This window comes from Choloepus didactylus, chromosome 5, assembly GCF_015220235.1.
Source record: "Choloepus didactylus isolate mChoDid1 chromosome 5, mChoDid1.pri, whole genome shotgun sequence".
NCBI classification, from domain to species: domain Eukaryota; kingdom Metazoa; phylum Chordata; class Mammalia; order Pilosa; family Megalonychidae; genus Choloepus; species Choloepus didactylus.
This window is the reverse complement of record NC_051311.1, coordinates 133,282,405-133,295,460: the sequence shown is the minus strand read 5'-3', so window position 1 is coordinate 133,295,460 and position 13,056 is coordinate 133,282,405. Positions and strand designations below refer to the sequence as shown.

Below are 13,056 nucleotides of genomic sequence, written 5' to 3'. Positions count from 1 at the left end.
ACACATCTACAGTAATAGCTGGAGACTTCAATATACCACTCTCATCAATACTTAGAACATCTAAACAGAAGATCAATAAGGAAACAGAGAACTTGAACAATATGATAAATGAACCAGACTTAACAGACATACAGAGAACTGCACCCAAAACAGTAGGATATACACTCTTCTCAAGGGTACATAGATCAATCTCCAGGATAGACCACATGTTGGGTCACAAAATAAGTCTCAATACATTAAAAAGGTTGAAATTACATAAAGCACCTTCTCTGACCACAATGGAAAGAAGCTGGAAATCAATACAGGCAGAGAACTGGAAAATCCACAAATATATGGAAGTGAAATAACACACTCTAACTATTCAATGGGTCAGAGAAGAAATTACACAGGAGATCAGTAAATATCTTGAGACAAATGAAAACAAGAACATGACATACCAAAACTTTCAGGATACAGTGAAGGCAGTGCTGAGAGAGAAATGTATAGCCTTTAATATTTATATTTAAAAAGAAGAAAGAGCTAAAATCGAAGTTCCAACTGCATACCTGGAGGAACTAGAGAATGTAAACTAAACCCAAAGTAAGCAGTAGGAAAGAAATAACATTAGAGCAGAAATAAATGAAATAGAGAATAAAAAAATAGAATCAACAAAACCACAAGTTGGTTCTTTGAAAAAAATCAATAAAATTGGCAAACCTTTAGGTAGACTGACAACCAAAAAAGAGAGAAGACACAAGTAAATAAAATCAGAAATGAGATGGGGGACATTACTACTGAACCGAAAGAAATAAAAAGGATTATGAGAGGATACTATGAACCACTGTATGCCAACAAATAAGAGAAATGGACAAGTTCTTAGAAACATAAAAACCTACACTGATTCTAGAAGAATTAGAAGATCTCAACATACCAATTACAAGTAAAGAGACTAAATCAGTCATAAAGAACTTTCCAACAAAGAAAACCCCAAGACCAGATGGCTTCACAGGTGAATTCCACCAATCATTCCAAGAAGAATTAATGCCAATCCTACTCAAACTCTTCCAAAAAATTCAAGAGAAGGGAACACTAGCTAACTCATTCTGTGAGGCCAATATCACCCTAAAAGCAAAGTCAGATAAAGATTCAAAAATCCTCCACAAAATACTAGCAAATCAAATCTGACAGCCCTTTAACAGAATTAGACACCATGATCAAGTGGGATTCATCCCAGGTATGCAAAGGTGGTTCAACATAAAAAATTAATTAATGTAATACACCACAACAAAACAAAGAGAAAAAAACGCATGATTATCTGAATTGATGCAGAAAAGGCATCTGACAAAATCCATCATCCTTTATTGATAAAAACACTTAGAAAAATAGGAATGGGGAAAACTTCCTCAACAAGATAAAGGGAATATATGAAAAACCCACTGCTAAAATCATACTCAATGGTGAAAAACTGAAAGCTTTCTCTCTAAGATCTGAAACAAGAGAAGGATGCCCACTGTTATTCATTATACTGGTAGTTCTAGCCAAAGCAGTTAGGAAAGAAAAAAATAAAATGCATCCAAACTGGAAAGGAAGAACAAATTTCACTATAGCAGATGGCATCATCTTATAATAGAAAGTCCCAAAAAATCTACCACAAATCTCCTACAACTAATAAATGAATTGAGCAAAGTAGCAGTATACAGGATCAATACCCAGAAATCAGTGTATTTCTATACACTAGTAATGAGCAATCCGAGGAAGAAATTTTTTAAATCCATTTACAACTACATGAATGAAATATCTAGAAATAAATTTAACCAAGGATGTACAGAACTTATACACAGAAAATTACAAAACATTACTAAAATATATCAAAGAAGATTTAAATAAATGGAAGAACATTTTATACTCGCAGATTGGAAAACTAAATATGTTTAAGATGTCAAGTCTACCTAAAATGATTTACAGATTCAATGCAATCCCAATCAAAATTCCAATAGCCTACTTTGCAGAAATGGAGAAGCCAACCTTCAAACTTATTTGGGGCCCCAAGTAGCCAAAAGCATCCTTAAAAAGAAGAACAAAGTTGGAGCATTCACCCATTCTGACTTTAAAGCTTTATTACAAAGCTACAGTGTTCAAAACGTAATGGTGCTGGCACAAGAACAAATATTTAGACCAATGGAATCCAATTAAGAGCTCAGAAACAGACCCTCCCATCTATGGCTAACTGATTTTTGACAAGGCTGCCAAGTCCACTCCATTGGGAAAGATGAGTCTCTTCAACAAATGATGCCGAGGGAACTGGATATCCATATGCAAAATAATGAAAGAGAACACCTATCTCACACCTGATACAAGAATTAATTCAAAACGGATCAAAAACTCTAAATATAAGAAGAACCAGGACTATAAAACTCCTAGAAGAAAACATAGGAAAGCATCTTCAGGCTGTTGTGTTAGGCAACAGTTTCTTAGACTTTACATCCAAAGCACAAGCAACAAAAGAAAAAACAGATAAATGGGACCTCATCAAAACTGAAAACTTTTGTGCATCAAAGGACTTTATCACCAAAGTGAAACAACAACCTACTCAATGGGAGTATATACTTGGAAACCACATATCCAATAAGGGTTTACTATCCAGAAAATATAAAGAAATCCTACAACTCAGCAACAGAAAGGCAAACAACCCAATTTAAAAATGGGCAAAAGACTTCAACAGACATTTCTCCAAACAGGATATACAAACAGCTAAAAAGCACACGAAAAGATCTCAGTATCACTAGCTATTAGGGAAATGCAAATCAAAACCATCATGAGCTACCATTTCACACCCACTAGAACGGCTCCTATTTAAAAAAAAAAGAAAATTCCAAGTGTTGGAGAAGATGCGGAAAAATTAAAACATTCATTCATTTCTGGTAGGAATGTAAAATGGTGCAGCCACTGTGGAAGACAGTTGCAGTTCCTCAGAAGCTACATATAGAAATACTATATGACCTGGCAATCCCACTACGTTTATACCCAGAAGAGCTGAAAGCACTCTCAACTGTACAATACAGTGAGCTGTACAACTGTAAAATACAATACAGACTGCACAACACAGTGAGACCTATTGTAAACGATGGACTATAGGTAACAGTGCAATTATAAAAATGTTCTTTCATGAACTATAAGAAATGTACTACATTAATGCAAGGTTTTAATAATATGGTGGTACATGGGAACTCTGTATTTTATGTATGATATTTCTGTAAACCTACAAATTATATATCAAAAAAGTTAACTAACATTCTTTGAAATTTGCTATATAGCTACTTGTTAAACTATAATTTGAAAGTTATCGCCTTTTACATGTGTACATTATATTTCACAATAAAGAAATAATTGAAACTGTAACCCATAACATTCTTTGAAATTTGCTAACTACTTGTTAAATTGCACTTGGAAAGTTATCACTTCTTTGTAAATAGGTTATATTCTACAATTTTAAAAAAGTTAATTAAAGAAAAACTAGAACATATGGGCACACTTTAGAAAACATGTGCATAAGGAGAGATATAGAACTGCTACAGGTTTTCTATGAATATCACCCTTTTACAATATTTCTCGTATAGATTTGTGAACTCTGGGTTAATCATGTTTTTCTATAACTTTTCTTCCCATACATTCTCTCCCATTTCCCACAATGCCAATTCACGCCACTCCCACAAAAAGAAGTTCCCAAGATTTAGGAAGTATAAAGGAATGTCATTCCCTTCCCTCCTATACCATGTGTAGTTCACAATTAATGGGTAATTATGTCCATTAGAGGGATTCACCTTCTTAAATTTGAGAACATAAGCTCTTCGATGCCTCCCTTTGTATTTAAAACTAAGTAAAGTCATCTGACTTAAACCCTGACCAAAGAAAATTAGACAAGTTCCAGACATGCTTCGAATTTTACAATTAAAAGATACCACATCTTGAATTCAAAATTAAGCCATTAGAAAAAAAAATGAGAGAAGTAAACATAACATCTTTCAAGGAACAATCTTATAATAGTCCCCTAGATGGCGCTAAAACTTCATAAATACAACAGTCTTTCAGACTCCTCAGCAATTTAAGCAGCCTAACTTGGTGTTAAACAGTATAATTCTGAAACCACAATCTAATTCTGAAACCACAATCGCTACACTGCAGTTTGTTTGGGTTTTTCTAACTCAGTCTTATGAACATACTACTCATAACTGCATATAGTCCCAGCTGTAGTTACCTGTCTTCTAAATTGTGTTAAATAATGTTCCATAAAAATTAGACATTGAGGATAATGATAAATATATTCCTCAGTTTTTAACTTTTATTTTTGTTGGGGAGAACATGGAACAGTGAGAGAGGGGAGGAAAAATCAATCAAGTTGCTATTTACCTGTGCCCAAAATGTTACCGCATCTTCCACATGACTTCCAACCACATCTTCAACTAAAACCAAGTCACAATGCAAAGAAAATTAGAAATGAATCACTATCATTTGAATCACTAGCTCTTACACACTAAAATAAGTGAGGCATCAGTACCTTTATTGTAATTTGTATCTTCATCCATTTTCACAATTCCTGAAAAACTGAAACAATTCAATACCTTGAATTAGGTTAAAATAATCAGTCCAATAACAGTGAATAAAAACTACACCATCTAAGGTTAAAGTTTCCACAGGTATGTTCTGTCCTGAAGGTACCAAAATTCAAACTCTATGTTTAAGCCATCAAAGATATCTTTTTCAATAATTATTTTATTCATTTTGAGTATATTGTGTTTTGCAATTTCATCATATACAATCTCTACCCTTAAAATAACCTCTTTAGCTAAATTTTTACAAATTTACACTGGATATAGTTCCGGCACATTTTGATTACTTACATAAATTAATACTTTGGAACAATGTGCATATTATTTAAAAAAAAAACTGAAGTCTTCCCAAAACAAGAGGAGGACTTCCATAATTTAAACAAAGAGAAACACTACAAAATATAGAGAAAACAAATGCTTCAGATTCTTAACGAATATTATTTCAAAGGCACAGTAGTTACTACTTTTTGAAGATATCCTGGGATTAAAGACTGCAAAGTTAACCAAATTTTGCCACTGCTTCAAAAATAATTTTCATTACATAATATTATACTGTACCAATTGCAAAATATTTCAAAAGTCAATTCCTTCATAATTGTATCCTTAATATACTAGAATATTGCATTTTCCATACATAAAATGTTAGTTCTTTGAAGGAAAGGGAAAACAAAGATTCTTTTAAAAACCTTTAAAAGTCATCTAAGAACACAATCCCAGAATTTCAAATGCTCTCTCAACTACAGAAAGTTATTAACTCTGTGTCACAGAACAAAAAAGTTCATAAAACGTTATTCTTCTGATGGTTATTGCAACTTAAAAATATTTTTTTAATTACAAAAAAACCTAAAAACTTCTTCAAAACAAGGATTCTTCACGAATACTTTAATTCAAAGAATTTTAAAACTGGGTTGGAATCTGGGGAGACTACATATTTCTCTGGAAGACACTGTCTTAAAAGTAGTAAAAAGAAAATACTTACTTTGGAAATCTTTCCACATACCTCTAAGAATCTATTTCTAGAACAGGTTAGTTTGGAAATTTTATTTTTGCGCTATTAAAGAACTGATGCTGCAAGCCTGGATTACTGAATGGTACTTCCTGCAGCTCCAAATCTCTACTTCATGAAAAGAATTTGTAGCAAATGGGTGGACAGAAGCAGTTTCTTGACACTTGTTTTAAGAGGGATTTTGAAGTTTAATGGCACATAATACGCGGGAAGGATTCCACCTCAGGTTAGGTCTGTGTTTTCCTGTCTTCACAGAAAACACTCGGGCCCCAGTTACTTGCAAACCTTTTTCACCTCCTCACGCCACGCTCAAAATTCAGGGTGTCTATCACCCTCAGCAGCGGTGGGCGGCTCGAGGAAGGAAAAAGGCCGAGAAATGGGCCTTGCCTTATACTTGGAAACCCAGACCACAACCAGTTAGAAAATATGGCTCTTTAAGCGACCACCGTCCCCCTACTACCGACCTCACACCTTCTGCCACAGAAGCTCCAGAGAAGTGACCCAAGCCCCACATGCTAGGCCCTCAGGCCTCTGCCCGCCACCACTTTTGCCCTCAGTCTAGTGTCGGGCACATTCCGACTCTCACCGCGTTCGCCTCGGCGTTTTCACCAGCTCAGGTCCCACGCTGCGCTTGCGCACAAGCCGCTGCGACAACATCCGGGCTTGGCGGGAGCCGATGCGTGGGCTCACGTGGCCGCGAAGACCGCAGACGAGGCGCCCGGGGCGGGGCGTGGCAACGTGCTCGTGCTCGCTGCTGTCGGCCCTCATGCTTGGAGCATAGCACAGTGGCTGCCCTCTGGACTTTTTGTAGACCTGGATCTCTCCTGCACCTGCGGGGTAGTTTCTTTTACGAAGCTTCGAATGATGAGGTAAGACAGCAGAGTGAATCTCATGGGCTTTCCTAATTTGTTCACGTTGATTTAAGTAGTAAGAAAGCCAAATTAGAAAAATCCCAACATTCTTTTACAAAATGTAAAGGATAAAAAGCCTTCTGGTAAATGAGAAGATGTTTCAGAAATTAGTAACTTTACAACCATTTCTCAGCCAATCCCTAGCATCAATATCTCTCTCTGGCATCGCAGCTTTTTCACATGTTGAGGGGGGGAAAAATTAGCTGTCCAGCTGTATGCAGATATTACACATTGTGGCAAATCTTGCAGAATAAGAAGGAAATTGTCTCCCATTAATTTTTTACAGTTTGAGGTATAATTAGCATACACTAAATTGCCCATATATAAAGTGCACGATTTGATAAGAGCTACTTGTATATACCAGTAATTTCATCCCTACAATCAAGATAACAAACATATCCATCACCCTGAAGTTTCCTAATGCCCCTTTGAGTACCTGGCTCACCCACATCACACACATACACACACACGCGCACACTAGTAATCATTGGTTTGTTTTTTATCACCATCCTTTAGTTTGCATTTTCCAGAATTAGATATTTAGGAAATCATACAGTATATACTTTTTTGGGCAGCAGGGAGCCAGGCTTCTTTCACTCAGCATAATTATTTTGAGATTCATCCATTTTGTCATGTGTATCAATAGTTCATTGTTTATTGCTGAGTACTATTCCACTGTACAGATATACCATATTTTGTTTCTCCCCCTTTTGATTGGCATTTGGGTTGTTTCCAGTTTGGGATTATTTCAAATAAAGGTGCTATGAGCAGTCATATACCAGTCTTGTATGGACTTATGCTTTCATTTCTCTTGGGTAGATACTTAGGAGTGGAATGGCTAGGCTATATGGTAGGTGTATATTTGAATATTTAAAGAACTGCCAAACAGTTTTACAAAGTAGTCCTATTTTCTATTCCTGCCAGCAGTGTTTGAGAGCTCTAATTGCTCCATACTCTTGCCATTACTTGGTATGGTCTATGTTTTTAATCTTAGACATGCATGTGTAGTACATGCTTGTAGTTTTAGTTTGCATTTCCCAACTGACTAAAAATATTCAGTGTCTTCTCATGTGTTTATTTTCCATTCATGTATCTTCTTTGGTGAAGTGTCTGTTCAAAACTTTCCCCATATTTTTACTGGATTGTTGGTTTTCTTATAATGAGTGCTCTGGTTTGCTAATGCTGCTAAGCAAAATACCAGAAATGGATTGGCTTTTATAAAAGGGGCTTATTTGGTTACATAGTTACAGTCTTAAAGCCATAACAATGTCCAAGCTAAGTTATCAACAATAGGATGCCTTCACTGAAGGATGGCCAATGGCATCCAGAAAACCTCTGTTGGCTGCGAAGGCATGTGGCTGGCGTCTGCTTGCTCCCAGGTTGCGTTTCAAAATGTCGTTCTCCAAAATGTCAGCTTTCGATGGCCATCTTCAAAATTTGTCTCTCAGCTGCAGCTCCTCCAAAATGTCACTCTTAGTTGCTCTTCTTGGCTGAATCCCCAAGCTCCTTCTGTCTGAGCACTTATATAGGGCTCTAGTAAACTAATCAAGGCCCAAGCTCAATGAGTGGGGTCACACCTCCATGGAAATTATCTAAATCAGAGTTATCACTTACAGTTGGGTGGGTCACATCTCCATGGAAACACTCAATCAAAGGATTCCAATCTAATCAACACTAACATGTCTGCCCCCACGAGATTGCATTAAAGAATATGGCTTTTTCTGGGGGACATAATATATACAAATAGATACAATGAGTTTCAAAAACTCTCTACATTCTGTGGAAGGAGATATAACACCTTCAGATTTGCAAATATTTTTCTCCCAGTTTGTGGCCTGTCTTTTCATTCTCATTGTACTTCAAAGAGCAGAAAGTTTTTATTTTTCTGAAATCCAATTTATCAGTTCTTTTATAGGTCATGTTTTTGTGTTTTATCTAAGAAATCTCTGGTTAACCCAGTTCACAAGTTTTCTCCTGTATTTTCTTCTAGAAGTCTTATAGGTTTAGGCTTTACATTTAGGTCTATAAACCTTTTTTAATTAGTTTTTTATAAGGTGCAAAACATGAATCCTAGTTCATTTTTTTTGCATATGGATATCCAATTTTTCCAGCAGCATTTGTTGCACTGTTGTCAAAGATCAACTGACCTTATATGTTGCAGGTCTATTTCTGGATTTCCTATTCTGTTACATTGATATTTGCTTTCTTTTCACTAGTTCTACACTGTGCTCATTACTGTGGTTTTATAATGTCAGACACAGTAAGCCCTTCAACTTTGTTCTTCTTTTTCCAAGTTGTTTTAGTTTTGCATTTCTGTATGAATCTTGGAATCAGTTTCTCACTTTCTACAAAAAAAAAAAAGCTTGCTGAGACTTTGATTGGGGATGCATTGAATCTATAGATCAATTTGAGAACTGACATTTTAACAATACTGAGTTTTCTTATCCATCAATACATATATATCTCTACTTGTTTAGGTCTTCTTTTATTTCTCTCCGCAATGTTTTATATTTTTCGATGTAAAGGTTTTGCATGTCTTTTGTCTGATTTATTCCTAAGTATTTTATATTTTTGATGCTAGGTAAGTGGCATTGTTTTCTTAACTTCAGTTCCTGCTTGTTTCCAGTGTATGAAAATATAATTTTTATATTGATCTTATTTACTGCAGCCTTGATAAATTCACTTGTCTAGTGATTTAATAGGCTCACCTATATAGATGATAACTCATATGCAAATATATAGTTTTACTTCTTCCTTTTCAATCTGGAAGTGTTTTGTTTTCTTTCCTTGCCTTACTACAGTAGCTAGAACCTCAAGTATAATGTTGATAGAAGTCCCAAGAGCATATACCATTACCATTTTCCTGATTTTAAGAGGAAAGCATTCAGCCTCTTACCATTAAGTATAATTTAGCTTAGCAGTGGGATTTTAGTAGATACCCTTTATCAGATTGGAGAAGTTGCCTTCAACTTCTCAACATTTGCTGAAAGTTTTTGTCATGATGCATGTTGAATTTTGTCAAAAATTTCTGCATCTACTGAGTTGAGTGATCATATGGTTATTCTTTTTTGGTTTGTTTAGTTTGTTATTATGGTGAATTACATTGATTGATTTTTTTCAAATGTTAAACCAACTTTGCATTCCTGGGATAAAACCTACTTGGTCACAATGTACTATCCCATTTATATATTGTTGTTTTCGATTTGTTAAATTCATGTTAAGAATCTTTACAAGTATGTTCTATAGTATTCTGTAAAGTCTATGGCAATGTCACCTGTGTCATTCCTAACATTGTTCATTTTTCTTCTCTTTCTCTGTTTTTTTCTTGCTGATCAGTCTGGCTAGAGATTTATCAATATTATTGATCTTCTCAAAGAATCAGCTTTTGGTTTTATTGATTTTCTTTATTGCTTTTCTGTTTTCTATTTCAATGATTTTTTTCCTTTGATCTTTATTATTTCCTTTTTCCTTTTGGTCTTCTTTTTCGAGTTACTTAAGGTGAAAGCTGAGGTCACTGATTTGAGATCTTTTCTGATACAGGCATTTACTGCTATAAATTTCCTCCAAGTACTGCTTTAGCTGCATCACAATTTTGATATGTTGTTTTCATCTTAATTCAGCTAAAAATACTGCTAATACCTTTAGATGTTTGTCTTTGACCCGTGGGTTACTTAAGACCTGTGTTACATAATTTCCAAATACTGGGAGATTTTCCAGATATTATTGATTTCTAATTTAATTTCATTGTGATCAAAAGACATGCTTTGTATGATCTGAATCATTTTTAAAATATTGAGACTTACTTTATGGCCTAAGATATAGCTGACCTGAGTAAATGTGCCATTTACAGGAAAAAAAGAATGTGATTCTGATGTTATTGGGTTCTGTGTTCTATAAACACCAATTAGATCAAGTTGGTTAATAGTGTTGTCCAAGTCTTCTCTATTCTTACTGACTTTCTGTCCCCTAGGACATAACTCTATCCTGAGTCTACAGCATCTGAGAAGCCCTGGGGCAAGAAGCAGGAGCTCTCAGTGTAGGCTCAAGGGTTCTTTCTGTCAGCTTCTAAGTCTATCTATCCCAATTATGTAAACTTAGGGGCTGTGGAAATAAACAGAGAGAGTGGGGCTGGGCCCATTGTACCCACTGTGATATAGCCTTGGGCAGAAACTACATGTATCAGACTCACTCTTAAGTAAAACAATGGTGGTCTGGGTCCTTTGGGATCCCTGTAGCTCAGATCCTATCTCCACAAGTCCTTAAAAAGTCTGAGTATTCCCTTTTCTCCATGGCAGTTACCCTGGTAAATAACGGCCCCTTTGAGGAAGGATCCAAGGGATGTTTATCAGGTATACTTGAAGATCCTTCCTCAAGGGGATCTGGGCTCTCCAATCAATGGGCTCTAGATCTGAACTGACTTATATCTGGAAACTGGGTAGGGAACTGTGGCTACCATGATTGATGTCAGCCTTCTGTTCACCAGTTATCAATTTTTTTGAAGTGGGGTGGTAGTGATTCTACAAGTCAGATAATACCCTAGCCACCTGCTTTCTTTCTCCTCAGAACACCATGATCCATTAGCCTTCTTCACAAATATGTACAAATCAAGCTACTACGGCCCTGGTGCTCTTTAAGGTAATTATGTCCACCTTAAAGTTAAATTCTACAACTTAGCCCTCAACATTTAGGCATCCCATATGTACATTGACATAGAGAGCCAAGTTCCATGGCAGCATCTCCTACCACCAATTCTAGCCTGTAATGGACAGCCACTGCCAAACTTCTCAAAGTTACCAGTATGCCCCTTACATTTCTCACTGCCTTAGTGATAAGTGTCATCTGGGCCTACCAGGGAAGACAGTCAGGTGGTAGCTTAACCAGTATCAAATAATAAATCCAGTCTAGCATTCCCACCTTTTTGAGCCTTCTGACCTCTTCTATGATACTATGCAAAGTAACTTCTGGCATTTCTAGCACATATTCTATGGGCCATCATTGTGTCTACAGTTTAAGGAGCCATCTAGCAGTGTGCGAGGACTGACTCCAGATAACCTTGCCAGAACATTAAAGCCTACATCACGAATGTGAGTGCTCCCATGTCAAACTCATCCCCAATCCAACACCCTCAACACCACTACTCCCAGACATGTTTCCTGGGTTCTTGAAAGTACATATTAACTGGGGCCTTCAGTTCAGTCGGAGTGTAAATTATCCTCCTAGAAGAAACACTCTATTTCCCCACTTGGGGTTTGCTGAGACCTGACCTTAGTTATTAATTTGAAGTCAATGAGGTAGCAAGAGTGGATCTTGAGAACAGATGTCATCTTGAGATACAACAGCCTCAGAAAGTCTTTGTGGGATCTCCAGGCAAGAGCAGGCTGATTTCTTTCCGAGTGGAGAAGACTGTTTTTGCCAGCATTGAGGGTCAAGGAAACCTGAGGGTTGAAGATTCTCAGGCTTACCAACCCAGATGTCCCAATTCCATGATTCAGGGTTCCATTCTTTTCCTTTCAGCATGCTGACTTGGACAGAAGAGACTACTGAGGCTGTGTGTTCAGTTTCTTTTGCAGCCCTGCCACCTTTACTATTAGATTGGGGCCTGATTGTCTGCTGTGAAACTGCTGGACCTGAGGTTTTCATTAAAGAGTGCTACAGAAGCACTCTGGCTTTCACAGCCTACCTTGAGTTGAGAAGTGGCTAACCTGAGCCACTTCACTTTCTTTTTTCAAGGCTTCTAAAGCAGTTGACAATAGCTAAAATACACCTCGATCTTTTTAATTTCCTTTACTCCCATTCCCGCTTATGCTACAGCTACTGCATAACATTACACTTCACCTTCCATCTGCACTTCATCCAAATCCTCTACAATAATTGTGATGCAACTGCATGCTAGCATTTATCACTACCCTGCTTACCACCAGCTTTGGGGTCTATTTTATCATCTGTTCAGTGAATGACTCAGTCACAGGATCTCATCATGAGGGCTTGCTTTCTAAGGCTGTTCTGGTTCCAACTATCATAGCCCGGGCTTACCCCCCACCTAAAAGCAGAGCCTAATACAAATTAATACATACAGTTCATTTACTTAGGAAGTGGTCTGAGGGAATCAGAGTCAGGGATGGGGGAGTAGAACAGGGAAAAAGAGAAAAATAACACAAGGATGTGCAGTTGAGTTAGTCACTGCTATGGTGGTCAATTCCACAGAATTTTCTGAAGAAATTCATGAAACCCATCTCAGAATTGTCTTCGCAACAGATGGAAGAGGGAATATGTGTCCATTGGCTTCCATCCCCTATTGATCAAGCGTGGCCCCAAGGTCTTTAGCTCCCCCACACCTTGGGGCTGCATATGGATGGATGGATGTGTGATACAAAGGGGTTCAAGTGGCCATTCCAAGCCACAGTATAGAGGATCCTTGAGGTAGAAAGCAAGAGAGCCATACGTGGGCCCATCAAATGGTTCCCTTGTGATTCTGACTGAAGCCTGCTTCAAAATGCTTCACAGCAGAACTGGGGTAAGAGATAGGACAAAGACGATTTGAAATGGCACCCAA

General features: G+C 37.0%; 1 protein-coding gene across 1 annotated transcript in view; it reads right to left on the bottom strand.

Annotated features, from left to right (window-relative positions):
* The window catches only part of STK31 (serine/threonine kinase 31), a 165,222-nt gene extending 158,973 nt beyond the window's left edge, over positions 1-6,249 (bottom strand). The window contains exons 1-3 of the mRNA XM_037837525.1: positions 6,179-6,249; positions 4,535-4,581; positions 4,387-4,439 (exon numbers count right to left, since the gene is read on the bottom strand). Coding sequence (XP_037693453.1) covers positions 4,387-4,439; positions 4,535-4,581; positions 6,179-6,249 — 171 coding nt within the window. The remainder of the gene's footprint in view (positions 1-4,386; positions 4,440-4,534; positions 4,582-6,178) is intronic.
* Positions 6,250-13,056: the final 6,807 nt, after the last annotated feature.